Source organism: Hyperolius riggenbachi, chromosome 7 (assembly GCF_040937935.1).
Source record: "Hyperolius riggenbachi isolate aHypRig1 chromosome 7, aHypRig1.pri, whole genome shotgun sequence".
Classification (NCBI taxonomy): Eukaryota; Metazoa; Chordata; class Amphibia; order Anura; family Hyperoliidae; genus Hyperolius; species Hyperolius riggenbachi.
The window spans coordinates 271,408,915-271,424,348 of record NC_090652.1 but is presented as its reverse complement, the minus strand read 5'-3'; the positions used below and the strand labels follow the sequence as shown (position 1 = coordinate 271,424,348).

Genomic DNA, 15,434 nt, shown 5'->3' with positions numbered 1-15,434 from the left:
GTCAAAATTAGCCAGGGGTATAAATAATTATGGGCAGCACTGTATATACAGCTTATGACAACCCCAAAATCAAAATCTCAGAGAGTTAGAATATTGTGAAAAGGTTCAATATTCTAGGCTAAAAATATATATTCTATTAATTATTCATACCACACATACAATTCGTTATATGAAGTTTTTTTTTTTTTGCTTCAGTGTCACTTTAAGCAGTGTTATAATTCATATATTTATTTACCTTTTAAACAAGTCATGTGAGATAACATTGGAAATGTGCACAGAGAATGATTTAATTCATATTTGACACATACATGCTTCTTCAGCTCATCTCACAGAATATATCATTTCAGCATAATAATCTCTAAACAGGACATAATAACAATAAAAGCCACAATAAACCTCTGTTAGCAGTTAGGAGTTAATTGCTAGGAAGTGGGTTACTTTGCTTTGCCCGTACACAGGAAGTCATACAGGAAATGATTAGTGTACAAGTCGTAGAGGTTAACAGGAAATGATCAGCACTGGCAATGATTAATTCATCATAGACTCGAATTCATCTATCCTTTGCTTGGTGTTTCCTTTACGAATCTTCCGATAGGAGACAGTGTTGTATCTGGAGTAACTGTGCCTGGAAATGTTCTCCGACAATGGCTGCTCTAAGTTGGATACTGAGAGGACCTGTTGAAGTCCATTATCCTGCTCGTCGTTAGAGGAATTGTCAGTTTCAATGGACGTGTTTTCTTCCTCTGTCTCTGTGTCTTCTCTTGATTCTGTCAGGTCTTTACACCTCTCATAAGTTAGTGTATCTTCTGGGTCTGTAGTGTTTTCTTCTTCCCCTTTTTCCTGTTTTACAAATTCATCTGGACCTGGCGAGTCATGTGCTTGACCACTGTCACTTCCAGCTTCTGCAAAACAGTGAAACATAACCATGAAATACCATCTGAACCTGAGGATGTGGAAGATTATTTTTATCATGTCCTTTCTCAATTGGCAGCGGCTAAATCTTTTACATGGAGAGAAAGAGAAATAACATTTTCATCGGAGGAAGAGGTGAAGCTATTTTTTTTTTTTTTACGCTGTTGTCACTTTCTTCATCTGTGACACCATAAACTGAGATTTGCTGAATGTTAACCTCTTGAGGACCACTTTGTTAAACCCCCCTAAAGACCAGGCAATTTTTCATTAAATTGGCCACTGCAGCTTTAAAGCCCAGCTGCAGGGCCGCACAACACAACACACAAGTGATCCACCCCCCCCCCCCCCCCTCCTTTTCTCACCACCAACAGAGCTCTCTGTTGGTGGGGTCAGATCGCCCCCCCCCCCCCCCATGTTTGTTTGTTTGTCTGTGTTTGTTTATTTATGTTTTTTACATAAAAAGTGTGTTTTGTTTTTTATTTCATTGTAAACCCCCCTCCATCCCTCCCCCCGCCAGCCAATCCCCGTGATCAGCTGTCATAGGTTTCAGCCTATGACAGCCGATCACCTCTGTGTCTCAGGAGGAGACAACCGTGTCACACAGCTGTCCCCAGTACAGCGCTGCTGCTGATTGCAGCGCTGTACATGTAATTAGACGGTGATTAATTAGACGGCGATTACGCCGTCTCACAGTCTCCTGAGCAGCAATCGCTTTGCTCCGCCCATCAAGCAGAAAATGCGCGCACACCCTGTGCGCGATCACCTGCAAAACAGAGCCCCAGGACTTCACGCCGATCGGCGTTAGGCGGTCCTGGGGCTGCCGCCGCGGCCACGCCCATCGCCGTGACGCGGACGGCTAGAGGTTAAGTACTTGAAGTCACAGTGCAAATAAACAATGAATAAACAAACTTAGAATACTTGAGTAGGACTCAAGGATGTTATTTGTGATAGGTATTTACCCCCCAGTATAGGTATCCAGGTATAGGTAGCCGGGTATAGGTGCTCCCAGTTTAGGTGGCTAGGTATAGGTGCCCCAGTATAGGTTAGCCAGGTATAAGGGTACCAGTATAGGTTAGCCAGGTATAAGTGCCCCAGTATAGGTTAGCCAGGTATAAGTGCCCTAGTATGGGTTAGCCAGGTATAGGCTCCAGAGGATAGGTTAGTAAGGTATAAGGGCACCAGTATAGGTTAACCAGGCAGGCAACAGTGCCCCAATATAGGTTAGCCAGGTATAGGTGCCCTCAGTATATGTAGCCAGGTATAAGTGCCTCAGTATAGGTTAGCCAGGTATTTGGAGCCCACAGTATAGGTAGCCAGATATAGGTGCCCACAGTATATGTAAGCCAGGTATAAGTGCCCCAGTATAGGTTATCCAGGTATTAGTGCCCGAGTATAGATAAGCCAGGTGTAGGTGCCTGCAGTATAGGTTATCCAGGTATAAGTGCCCCAGTATATGTAAGCCAGGTATAGGTGCCTGCAGTATAGTTTAGCCAGGTATAAGTGCCCCAGTATAGGTAGCCAGGCATAGGTATCACAATATAGGTTAGCCAGGTATAAGTGCCCCAGTATAGGTTAGCCAGGTTTAGCTGCCCGCAGTATAGGTTAGCCAGGTATTGGTGCCTGCAGTATAGGTAGCCAGTTATAAGTGCCCCAGTATAGGTTATCCAGGTATAAATGCCCCCAGTATAGGTAGCCAGGTATAAGTGCCCCAGGATAGGTGATGGAGGGGGAACTGCGGGCACACTGGGATTTAGACGCAAGGAGGGGGCCAGACTCCTCCCTCCGTCTCCTTGGGCCCCACACTGTGCTCCCCTCTCCACTGCAGAGTTATAGGCAGCAGGAAGCTTCGTACTCCCTGCACCATGAATGCACCAGGTTTAGTATATATTTTTGTCCCTGGTTCTTGTCCTCTAAACCGAGATGTGTCTCATGGTGTGTCTTGTGGTCCCAAAAATATGGTAATATTTACTAATATCTTTTTAAGGATAGTTTCACATATTATGTGGTGAAATCATCCTGTGGCAGGAGGGCCTGGGGCATGTTACCCAACGGCAGAGTGCACTGACAGGGTAATATGTGTAGCGGGCCCCTACAATAAGTGACATACTCCATGCTGGAGAGGAAGTACATCACTGAAGTTTTGTCACTCTACACTATTTACACCACGTCACTATAGACTTGCATTGTTGCATGATTCATGCAGTAGGCACGGATCATGTGGCGACGCACTGCAGAGTTTGCAGCAGGCTTGCATTGATTTTGCAACTTCCCTCACACTGCATCGCGTCGCCACAGTGTGTAAGTCTCCATAGGCTTATATTGCCCTCGGGACAAGCTGTGGTAGGGGCGAGTACCACAACACAATGTAACACAGGAAGTGTGAAAGAAGCCAAAAGGGGGTGGTAACATCCAAAAATAAATGCTAAAAAGAGTGCCCCAAAAAATATATGTAACCCCCTTTTTTCTAAACTTGGTCTCTAGATTTTCCCCATTTTTTCCCCTTTCCCTCTAGTCTGGGTGCCTTTGCCCCTTGATAAGTTTACACAGTGATGTAAGCCTGTTGTCACGGTGATGTTTGCTGTGGGAGAGACAGTAAGCCTCAGTACTTTTGAAAATTGGAAGGGAAAATAAACACTGGGCTGGCTTGAAAAAAAATAAACAGTCAGAAGTGATGTCATTTTTGGCATCACAGAAAAACGGTAAAGATGGAAACCAGCAGAAATATTCTTCTTTGATTTATATCACATTTCTCCTAAATCTGACAGTGAACACTAAAAGCAACAAGATAGGTAAGCTAAATACGTATGGTCATTTCTTACTGGATGATTAATTTTTTTTTATTTTACTAAGAGTTTCAGACCACTTTACAAAGGAATGTTAAGTAAGAGGAATATGAATAATATGGATGGAGGGACGCAACTACTAATCATGGAACCTTCCAGCAAAACTGTGATGACATCCCAGCAATGTTCACATGACCCTGGTGAACTAAGGAGCAGATAACTTAGCCATGCTTGTGCTAATTGCAGTAATACGATAAAAGAGAGGAGGGGGAGACAATCGGCACTGCTTTTCTCTCCTTTATCGTATTGCAACGTCTATCAACCAGAGCACGCTATCAATACCAGAAGTGTGGATGAAGAGGTGTGTGTTATATGCTATATCCTTTCAAATTCAGCGCAAATACTGTAGTGCCGACGCTTTTCTTCTTCTATTATACCAATTGCAGTAATACTCATAAAAACGTGATCAATACATTTGCTGTGAACAGCAGACTCCCATGGTTCACCACATTAAACTGTATGGGGATTAGTGCATGTGTATACGTTCCCCTCTTTAGCAGACCACCCCAACTAGTTATGCATATAGGTGAAACTCAGTGGTGTACCTAAGAAGCTGTGGGCCCCGGGGCAAGTTTTACACTGGGGCCCCCCAAGCACGCCGTATATAACAATTGAGATGGCGCACCAAAAGCTAACAAGGACAACTACAGGGTCAGAGGTGCAAGAAGGGGATGGGGAAAGAGTTTGTTAATGATTACTACTATCAAAGCATCTATAGAAGTGAATGTTATCAGCACAGGACCAATAGAGAGCTAATACTGTGGTTGAGGGTGGGCCCTTCAGGGCCCCTCTGGCCCAAAGGCCTCGATGCAGTTTCAACATCTGCACCCCCTATTGCTATGCCACTCGTGAAACTAGAAAAATTAGAATAACATGAACAAGTTAATTTATGGCAGTAATTCTTAACCTGACTAAGAGAACGTTTAAAGGCTCAGGATCTCTTTGCAGGTGTTTTGGGTGAATTAGCAGATTAGAGTCTGACATTTTTAGCCTTTTAGCCTAGAATATTGAACCTTTTCACAATATTCTAACTCTCTGAGATTTTGATTTCTGGGTTTTCATAAGCTGTATATACAGTGGAGCCCATAATTATTCATACCCCTGGCTAATTTTGACTTAAAGTTATACTTTTATTCAACCAGCAAATTCTTTGGCGGGAAATGACATAGGTGTCTCCCAAAAAAATAATAAGACGATGTACAAAAGGCATTATTGTGAACAAAGAAATATATATTTCTCAGCTTTTATTTACATTTGAGCAAAGAGTGTCCGGTCCAAAATAATTCATACCCTTCTCAATAATCAATAGAAAAGCCTTTACTGTTTATTACAGCAATCAAATATTTTCTATAATTGCAGACCAGCTTTTTGCATGTCTCCACAGGCATTTTTCCCCATTCATCTTTAGCAATGAGCTCCAAATCTTTCAGGTTGGACCTTGGTCTTCTTGCCATCACCCTGATCTTTAGCTCCCTCCACAGATTCCCATTTGGAATCAAGTCAGGACTCTGGCTGGGCCACTCCAAAATGTTAATGTTGTTGTCTGCTAACCATTTCTTCACCACTTTTGCTGTGTGTTTTGGGTCATTGGGATGCTGTCATGTCCACTGGTGCCTAAGGCCAAGTTTCTCTGCAGACTGCAGAATGTTATTAAGAAATCTCATGTATTGCTCTTTTTTCATGGTGCCGTTTACTGTGATTACATGTTTGACAGTGAGGATGGCTTTCTTTGGTTTGAAGGCTTATCCTTTTTTACGCCAAACGAAGGAAAAATCATTGTGACCAAACAGTTAAATTTTTGTTTCATTTGACCAAAACACAGAAGACCAGAAGTCTTCTTTTTTGTCCAGATTAGCATTTGCAAAGGCCAAGCAAGCTTTTGTGTGCCTTATGTGGAGAAGTGGCATCCTCCTTGGTCTGCATCCATGGAACCCAGCAGTGTGCAGTGTCCATTGTATTGTCTGTCTTGAGACATTGCCACCAGCAGGTGCAGGTCCTCACTGAGCTCCTTTGTCTTAGCCATGACTGTCCACAAACCAACTGCAGAGAGCTGCTGTTTTTCACCTGTTGAGTTGATTAAAACAGCTGTTCCCAAATTACAGGGTAATTAGGATGCTTTAGAACAGCTTGTACCATTTGGAATGGTATAGAAATTTGGATTTTCATACAGACTGGGACAGTTTGTGAAGAGTAGTAATAATTTTGGTCTTACCTAATCTAGTTTGGCAGTCTTGTGTAGTGTTGTGGTCATCGGAATCTCTGGGGTGGATGGTCAGCATATCAGATTCTTTCACTGCAGTTGCATCTTTTGCTTCCTGCTGCCCTGCAACTGGGAAAATTCAAAATTAATTGGAACTTTAAATGAAAGACAATGCAAATAAAGCATTTTCTTTAAGATAAATACAGTATATTCGCTTTAATTTGAGAACTGTTTGCAAGTTTTTTTTTGTTTTGTTTTTTAAGCTTGTTTTTTTTAAGTGGTGTTAAAACTTTGTTAGAGTAATTAATGTCCACAAGGTTCAGCTGTGCTACTTCATTTTTTCATGGGCGTTTGAATGACAAATCACAGCAGAAGTTATCTACCTGGAGGTACTCACTCTAACAACAAGTTTATGCAAAGAATCTGGTAGGTTTACTTGGCGGAGTAAGAAGAAAATGGGGCGAGACCTTTATTGATTTACCATTTTGATAACTGGTGTTTGTCACAGCGATCATGGGCTCAGCACTCTTGCTTTGCACTGCTAGATCCTAGGATCAAATCTTGTACGTCACATTTATATGGGTTTTCATTTAACCCAGTGCTTAGCAAGCTACGGTCTGTGGGACAGATTCCTGGAGTCTTCGCCGCACCAGGGGGCGGAGCTACCACTTGCAACATCCACATCCGCAGCCAGCAGGTAGAAATGCGGCCAGGGCCAGTTGGATGCACATCACGTGCGCCCCCCTGGAAGCCGGCGCCCTGAGCAACCACTCCGGCCCTCCTTGCAGAGTCGCTAGCCTTAGGGAACCAAGGGTTAACACTCACCTACTTGCTGCTTCCTGCGTCAGGTCTCCATGGCCACAGGGCATCACGTCACATGCTGCCAGGATGTGCCAGCCTATTACACAAGGACACATGTGTCACATGACACCCTGTGGCTATGGAGACCCCGACACAGGTAGTGGCGAGTAGGTGAGTGTTAACCCTTGGTTTCCTGCCGCTCACGCCTCTGCAGGGAGTGAGGCAGGAAAAGGGAAGGAATGTAAGAAATGGTCCGAAGCTTGCGGCCCGGGCCATGCAAAGTTTACCCAGTCATGATTTATCCACTTCGGTTTTCTTTCAGAAATATTCTGGTATGTTAATTGGCTTTACCAGTGTCGGACTTGGCTGGTGTGAAGCTGAGGAAATCCACCTGCTGGTTAAGCAGCAGAAACTGTGTTATTGCTCTGTGTATCAACCTGTACAAAGTCTTCACTGTGAGCAGCAACACATGATTACTGCTGCTTGGCCACCAAGTGGATTCCTTCATCTTTACAACAGCCCTGTCTGACCCTGATCTTTGCCCAGAATTGGCCTTTGATAAGGACATAAAATTGGGAGCCCCACTGTGGGACTGGTAGTGATATGATTTGCTTAAAGTGGTATGAAACTCAAAATAACAGTTTGAACATAGTAAAACGTCCTGTTTGATCTTCTTATCTGCGAACAGGACGTCTTAATGCAGCACTCACATCTACCACTGAAACTTAGTCATCTGTGATTGGTGAATGGGAACATGTGCCCCCTGAACTAATCAAAGTGCCTGTGAATGAATGATCTGGGCTTTGGCCGGAAGTCAGTGATCATTCATTCAAATGAATACACAAACATTTCCTGTGTGCTTTGAACTCCTTCTAAGCACAGAGAATAAAGTGTGAGGGGACATCTAGTGGTAAAAAATAAAATTACATTAACAATACACTATTTACACTACAAAAATTACATGAAAGAGACATAAACCCTTTCTGTCCCCCTCACCTACCCCAATAGTTTCCAAAATAAAGACTATGCTTTTAATATGTATGTCATGATAGCATATTCCTGGTATTTTAGCTAATAAGGGCTTTTAATTATTGATATGGTACAGTGAGTAAACAAAAAACACCTTTATTTCCAAAAAATATCTTGAAGCCATACATTGTACTAGGAACATAATTTAAATGTTGTGCTAGCCATGACAAATAAAATGTGAGGGTTTCATCTACAGTAGGTTTGTTTATTTTAAAACTAGAGGGGATGGGATATGAGAAGCAGTGTATTTTTTCTTTTTTTCCTTGTTTTTCCCTTTAATATGCATAGAAAATAAAGTAATTACTGAAAACAAATATCACCCACAGAAAGCCTGATTTGTAGTAAAAAACTAAATAAATAAATAGATCATTTAGGTGTGATAAGCAATCCGGGGTTCGCAGCTTAGCTTCTGATTGGAGGAAGCTTACAGAGGTGGGGAGCGGGGGGACAGAGGTGGAAGCCATGAAATGGGGGAGGCGCACGGTGATTGACAAGTTGAAGGTAAACACAAGGCTAGCGACAAGCAGATTGTTGTTAGCCTGGTGCTATTTTGCAGGGGGTACAGCAGAGCCCAGGGGGGAATGGCAGCGGCACCAGAAGGACACAGAGTTATGTCATTGTGCAGAGAACATGCCTCTGTGTTCTATTAAGATCTACAAAATCCGCCTCTAGTTCTCTTTAAAGGGAACCTTAACTGAGAGGGATATGGATGTTTACTTTTAAACAATACCAGTTGCCTGGCAGTCCTGCTGATATCTTTGGATGCAGTAGTGGCTGATAGGAATGCTCACCGAATTCCATGGAATTCAGATTTCCGTGATTCCAATCGGAAATTGGCAATTCCGTTCCGTGGCATCAGAACGGAATTGCTATAGCGCTAAACGGTAATTCCGGAATTGCTATGCGGAATTCCGTCGGAATGCAGATTTTTTAAGCCAATCAGAAGGAAGACCCTAGGCAGAAGCTTAAAAGTGAAAACAACGGGGATTTCTGCATGAAAATCGGAATTTCTGCACCAATTAGAGTCTTAACAAAAACCAACCAATCCGACATTAGCAACCAGCTCCCTAGCTACCTATCATCAGCTATCCCGCCCATTTTGTATATATAAGAGAGGTGCGCAGTCACGAAGCTTGTGGGTTTCAGTCTGGTGTTGGAGAGAGAGGCGAGACAGACCCATATTAGTTGTTTCAACATAAAACAATAGTCTTTTTAAAGACTGTATATAAAACAAAAGTCTTTTTAAAGACTGTGTGAGAGAGTTAGATTGGTGTGAGCTATATTAGTAGTAGTAGCTAGGTGTATTTGTGAGAGAGTGACAGTAGATTGTTAGTTTGAGTGATAGATTGTACTGTAGTGTGCTAGTAGTTGCTGTGTGAGAGGGTTAGACAGAGCCAGCCAGGCTGCAGGCTTAGTGTTTGACAGAGTGAGAGAGTTAGGTGGTGATTGATTAGTTGAGTGTAGTGCAATTTTTTTTCTTTCTAAGTTCATTTTTTTGTTTTTGTTTTGTTTTCTTTATTTTGTTTTTTTTTTATGAATTTTCTTTATTTCACCCCCTTATTTTCTTATCTGTTCTGTCGCTCATACACCTTCCCCAATAAAGTTTGTGGCCCCAAAACAATGGAGCGAGAGCAGCAGCAATTTCCTGCCACTCCAAAAAGAAAATGGAGTGATGGTGATGTTGGTGGATCACGCCAAGTACATGATCAGGTTGAGGGTGGCAGCAGCAGCAGGAAGCGTTCCCCCTGGTCAGAGATGTCTTCCCTTGTGTTCGCACACAGGAAAATTTTGACAGAGCAGCAGGTGAAGAGAGTTGTTGATTATTTAAGTAGTGGCCAGGTTCCTTATGACCAGAACCCGACCGCAGCTGCTTCTCTTGACGAGGTTACTTCCTCCCAGTACTCTCCTCCAGAAGTAAAGCACACCTACGTCGATGAGAGAGATGTGGAGAAGGATTGGGAGGAGGCATTGGAGGAGACCATGGGACCAAGCTCCCAAGAAGTGGTGGGTTCTGTGGTGACAGAAATAGCCCCTGTGTTTTCTTCATCCAGTGTCACCAGTCAACATCACCACCAGTCAACTACAGAGGTGTTTGGTGGCCATTTGGAGGGTCCAGAAGAGTCACTTATGGGTTCCAGTGCTTTGGTTGAACTGGATGATATTTTAGATGATGAGGCTGCTGATCCAACATGGTCGCCATCTGGTGGGTTAGGCACTAGCAGGCGGGAGCAGCATGGAGAAACAGAGCAGACGGTTGGCCACCAGCAGCCTGCAAGTACTAGCCACCAGTCCAATGCTGAGCATGGACATGCTAGAACAGGTCGCACCACTCGCACCACTGCTCCACGTGCACACACGTCCCCATCATGGAATTATTTTACTGTTCTGGAAGAGGCTGAATCCAAGGCAGTCTGTTCTGTGTGCCGTAAATCGGTTAGCAGAGGCAAATCGGGCACTGGGTTCGGCACTTCAGGGCTGATAAGCCATCTGCGCAACCACCACAGACAGGAGTTCGATTATGTAAAAAAATTACAATAAGATGGGTGGAGGAAAAGCAGCAGCAACATGCCCCTCCTCTTCTTTTTCTAGTCGTCCTGTCCCTATCCAACCTGCTCAGTCCCATTATACTTCAAATCCCTCTGCATGCCAGGCTGGAAGAGGACTCCAGAGAGTCCAGACCTCGGCAAGCACCTCGTCATCACCCTTGTTGGTTTCCTCCGAAATATCACCAGTGTTCCAGCGTCAGGCCTCTGTGCCAGAAATGTTGCAGAGGAAGCGGATGCTCCCTGCAAGTGATCCGTTTGTTGTGAAAAATAATGCGCTCCTGGCAAGTCTGTTGGGCAAACAGCTGCTGCCCTACCAGTTTGTGGACTGTGCCCCCTTCCGCAGACTGATGAACAGTGTTGCTCCAGAATGGCGGATCCCCAGCCGCCATTATTTTGCCAGGAATGCTATCCCTTAACTTTCACCAGCACATTGTGGAGTGTGTCGGCCGGTCTATGCATCACGCTGTCGGTGGCAAGGTGCACTTCACTGTAGATGGCTGGAGCAGCAGGCATGGGCAGGTAAAGTATCTAACTTTTACCGCCCATTGGGTCACCCTCCATGGTGCTGCTGATAAGGGTGCAAGACCTGGGGCATCTCAGCTGGTGGTGCCGCCACGTGGGTTGATGGTGAGGCCTGTTCTACTTCCCTCTGCTACCTGTTCTGTCCAAGGCCAGTCTGCCATTGCTGAGCCTCCCAGCAAGTGGTCCCGCTCCTACACTGGTCTGCAGCACCATCGATGCCAAGCAGTGCTGAAACTGAAATCCATGGACGAGAACAGGCAAACTGGATCTTGCAGGCTTACAGTATCAGATTCGGCAGTGGCTGACCCCCCGAAAACTGGAGACAGGTGTAGTGGTGTCTGATAATGGTGCCAACATGCTGGCCACCATTTCGCAAGGTGACTACACTCACTTACCTTGCTTGGCCCACGTCTTCCACCTTGTAGTGCAGAAATATTTACGGACTTTTGATGGGTTGAAGGATGCTGTGGCCTCAGCACGAAAGGTGTCAGTCCACATCCGTCGCTCCGCAACCGCCATCGCGGCCTTGAAACTGCTGCAGTGCTGCCATAGCCTGCCGCAGCACAGGCTTATTTCCGATTGTCCAACGCGGTGGAACTCCACCCTCCACATGCTGGAGAGGTTGTGGGAGCAGCCGATGGCAGTCAGGCTATACCTGTCTCAGACATCTTCCTCCAGAACAGGGCCACTGGACTACATTACTGGGGACCAGTGGCAGCTGACTGGACAGGCGTGCAAAGTGTTGGAGCTGTTTGAGCAGGCAACAAAAGTGGTCAGTGAGGAGCACTGCAGCATATCAGAAGTGCTCCCTCTTGCCTACATGCTGGACAAGGCACTTGAGAAACTGCTCGAACAGGGGGAGGAAGCCCTACTGAACAGTGGTCAGTGAAGTGGGGGACTGAGCGCGCATGCTCAAGACCTGAATGAGGAGGCAGAGCTTGTGGAAGCAGAAGAGCCCATTGTCCTGGGGTGGGAAGAAGATTGTGGTGTGGAGTTAGAGCATGACAACAGCTCTGACAGCCAGGAAGAGGTGATTAATGGCAAACATCTCTTCCCTATAGCTGCGCATATGCTCCAGTGCCTTCGTAAGGACCCCCGGATTAAAACTCTAAAATCAAGGCTCAACATGTGGGTGGCCACCATCTTAGATCCCCGGTGCAAGGGGAAAATACGGCAGTTCATACCCCCCTCCCAAGCAGACACCAGGATGACCCACATCCGGGATGCCCTTCTTCGTTGGGTAGAAGATGCGTTTCCTGCACCTGTATCCCGGGCCCAAGCTACCAAGCCTCATCATACTCAACAAAGGTCTGCTGGTCCCACTCCCAGCAGCAGCACCAATAGCCAATCTGTGAACCTGCTGAGTATGTTGAAGGAATTTTATCAGCCAATGTCAGATACTCCTTCTAGCAGCAGCACCACCAGCGGACAAAGTAGTCACCGCCAGCGGCTGGCCCGTATGGTGAATGATTACTTGAGGTCAACCAGTGCTCCAGACAATATGGAGAGTAATGATGACCCCTTGGACTATTGGATAAAACAACTGGATACCTGGCCTGAACTCGCTCAGTGTGCACTGGAGGTTCTGGCATGCCCCGCCGCCAGTGTTCTTTCTGAGCGAGTATTTAGTGCTGCAGGTGGGGTGGTCACCGACCAACGGACCCGTCTGTCCACAGACAATGTGGACATACTAACGTTCATAAAAATGAACGAGTCATGGATCAGTGATAATTACAAGGCCCCTCTCACTGATTCATGATGATGATTAGACTAAATTACAATGTGCTGTTTTTCAAGCCTCAAAGGCTCTCCCTCTCAAACTCTGCTGCCTGAGTGCCTATCACTAACATCATATATTTTTGCATTTTAAGTTAAAAAAAATCTGATTGTGTAGCAATCCGACAAAATATCACTAACCCTATGCTTTTGGCCAACGACTGTGCCTGCTGCTTTAAAAAAAAATAAATTATAATGACTGCCGTGAAACCACCTCTAGGACCCATGGCCTACGACAACTCCTGCTGCTCCAAAAAAAATTGTGATGACCGCCGTGGTACCACCTCTAGGTCCCATGGCCTACGACAACTCCTGCTGCTCCAAACAAAAATTGTGATGACCGCCGTGGAACCACCTCTAGGTCCCATCGCCTACGACAACTCCTGCTGCTCCAAACAAAAATTGTGATGACCACCGTGGGACCACCTCTAGGTCCCATGGCCTACGACAACTCCTGCTGCTCCAAACAAAAATTGAATTGTGATGACCGCCATGGAACCACCTCTAGGTCCCATGGCCTACGACAACTCCTGCTGCTCCAAAAAAAAAATTGTGATGACTGCCGTGGAACCACCTCTAGGTCCCATGGCCTACGACAACTCCTGCTGCTCCAAAAAAAAACAAAAAAAACGGTGGAACAGCCAGTAGGTCCCATGGCCTACGATGTTTCAAAAATGAGGTTTCAAATGAGGTTACTGAAGTTGTACATCCAGAACGCGGAATTCCACGAAATACCGCCGGAAGGTAACGGTTACAGAATTTCGTTGTGACGGAATTCCGAATTTTCGCGGAGTCGGAAATCGCCCTTTCCGATCATCCCTAGTGGCTGAATCACACATCTGAAACAAGCATGCAGCTAATCCAGTCTGACTTCAGTCTGAGCACCTGATCTGCATGCTTGTTGAGGGGCTGTGGCTAAAAGTATTAGAGACACAGGATCAGCAGGAGAGTCAGGCAACTGGTATTATTTTGAAAGGAAAAATCCATATCCATCTCTATCCATCTTTAAAATAATTGTAATAGTATATTATTTTTGGTACTTTACCATTTGCAAAGTGCTTAAAAGTTAGTCTAAATAGAAATGATCTACTAGGAGAAAACTCAGGAGAAAAAAGTGAATTGCATATGGGCCCAGGTGTTTTTGTGGCTACACTTATTATGGGGTTGAAGAGCATGATGGCCACACATTTTTTATGAGCCTTGTGAAATGGGCCCAAAGACTGCGGAGGGTACCAAGGAGAGGCAAGGGAAGGGGTGTTAACTTTGGGAGGCCCCATCAAAGTTCTGGCCGTTGGGCAGTTTCTTCTAATATTGGCAGCAAAACAATTGCAGTTGTTCTGCCTTCTTGATTTTCCGAATGCAGCATCACAGGTCCACTGCAACACAATGCAACTGTGATTTAACTGCTGCTGAACAGACAGAAAACTTAGTGAAATAATTGCTAATCACACAGGGTTAACATACTGTGTTCACCAATCAGCTGCTCTGTCGAGGCAGCCAGCTAACACAGTTGAGATATCAAACTACAGTTGTGATTAGTCAAAGATGAGGGGGAATCTAACAGGCTAAACTCTAAATACATACAGGGTGAATTTCTCTCTGTTTTCCTTCTGTCCTGTGCAAGAGTTCAGGTCCACTTTTAATATGATCCTTACCTTCTTCAAAGTTTTCTTCACAGATTTTCAAAACCAAGTCGCTCTTGTCCGCTAAGTGGCTGTCCAGTCCCTCTTTCATTTTGGTTGCAGACACGGGATCGCCCTCCCACGTTTCGCATACCACGGACGTGTCCATTTGATCTATGATGTTGGTCACTGGCGTCATTTCAGGATGCGTATCTCCATTACATTCGGGGACCTGCGCTTCTTCTTCCATTATTTGTGATAAATATTAATCCTGGCTGCGAATGGTAACACAGCAGTGGATAATTCTCAGAAGAAAAGTGACCGGTTTCTAAGTTGGATTAAGAGTCTTGTAGCGAGGGCTCACAGCTTAAGCACAGAGGGCCCAATAACATGATGGAGATTAAACCGATCTCGTACAACCCACCCTTTCCCCGGAGTGGTGGGCCATGCGTTTTATGGAGTTAATATGAATCATACCAGGCGCAGTTCGCTGTCTTATAAGGGGACAACTAGTGCAATAAGGCTTTTGTGTGTCTAGATTTTCATTCTGACAGTTTTCGGGCCAATAGCAGAGGAGATTTTCCTCTCCCGGGAATAATAGCTCTTTGTGCTTTGATTGTAAACAGCGGTAACAATTGTTCTAAATCTTTAATCCGCAGCGAGTGACCGCTGCTTCTCGCCACCCGGCTTACACATCACACTGGTCATTCTGTTCTGCTAATCTGCGCAGGAACGTCATTAGACAAATGCTTCAAGTTTACAGCACTAATTACCTTCACTTCTGAATTCTGACACATTTCTAGGCAAGGTGGATTTTCTCCGGTTGTAGTTTGTAGGTCAGCTGTGTTACAGAATAGCAGTAATAGCTTGTAATAGCAGTAATATACCTTTGGTAGATCTATGTGTAAAAGGGACTCAAGTCTGTCGCTTTGTTTAAAGGGAACTTGAAGTGAAAGGGGTATATTTGTAGGGAGGGAGGCGCCCAGAGTATTGGATTTGGATTAATAGTTTTCTGTAGATATAAAAAAATTCATAAAAAAGAGAGGGGTTCTCTTACCTCTCCGGAAGATAGGACACCAGATCAACTTAACCTCCCTGGCAGTCAATTAAAACCGCCAGGGAGGCAGCGCAGCATTTCTTTTTTTTTTTTTAAATCATGTAACTAGCCTAGCGCTAGCTACAT

General features: G+C 44.9%; 1 protein-coding gene across 2 annotated transcripts; it reads right to left on the bottom strand.

The window, feature by feature from the left end:
- Positions 1-262: 262 nt before the first annotated feature.
- On the bottom strand, positions 263-14,757 carry ERMN (ermin). Of its 2 annotated transcripts, XM_068245753.1 has the most exons (3): positions 14,285-14,754; positions 5,968-6,084; positions 263-902 (listed from the first exon to the last, which is right to left on the bottom strand). In XM_068245753.1, exons 1-3 carry the CDS (start codon positions 14,499-14,501, stop codon positions 529-531), a joined length of 708 nt encoding a protein of 235 aa, XP_068101854.1. In that variant the 5' UTR covers positions 14,502-14,754; the 3' UTR covers positions 263-528. The 2 variants fall into 2 exon arrangements, with proteins under 2 accessions (XP_068101854.1, XP_068101855.1); XM_068245754.1 differs by lacking the exon at positions 5,968-6,084 and having other exon boundaries at positions 14,285-14,757.
- Between the last annotated feature and the right edge of the window lie 677 nt (positions 14,758-15,434).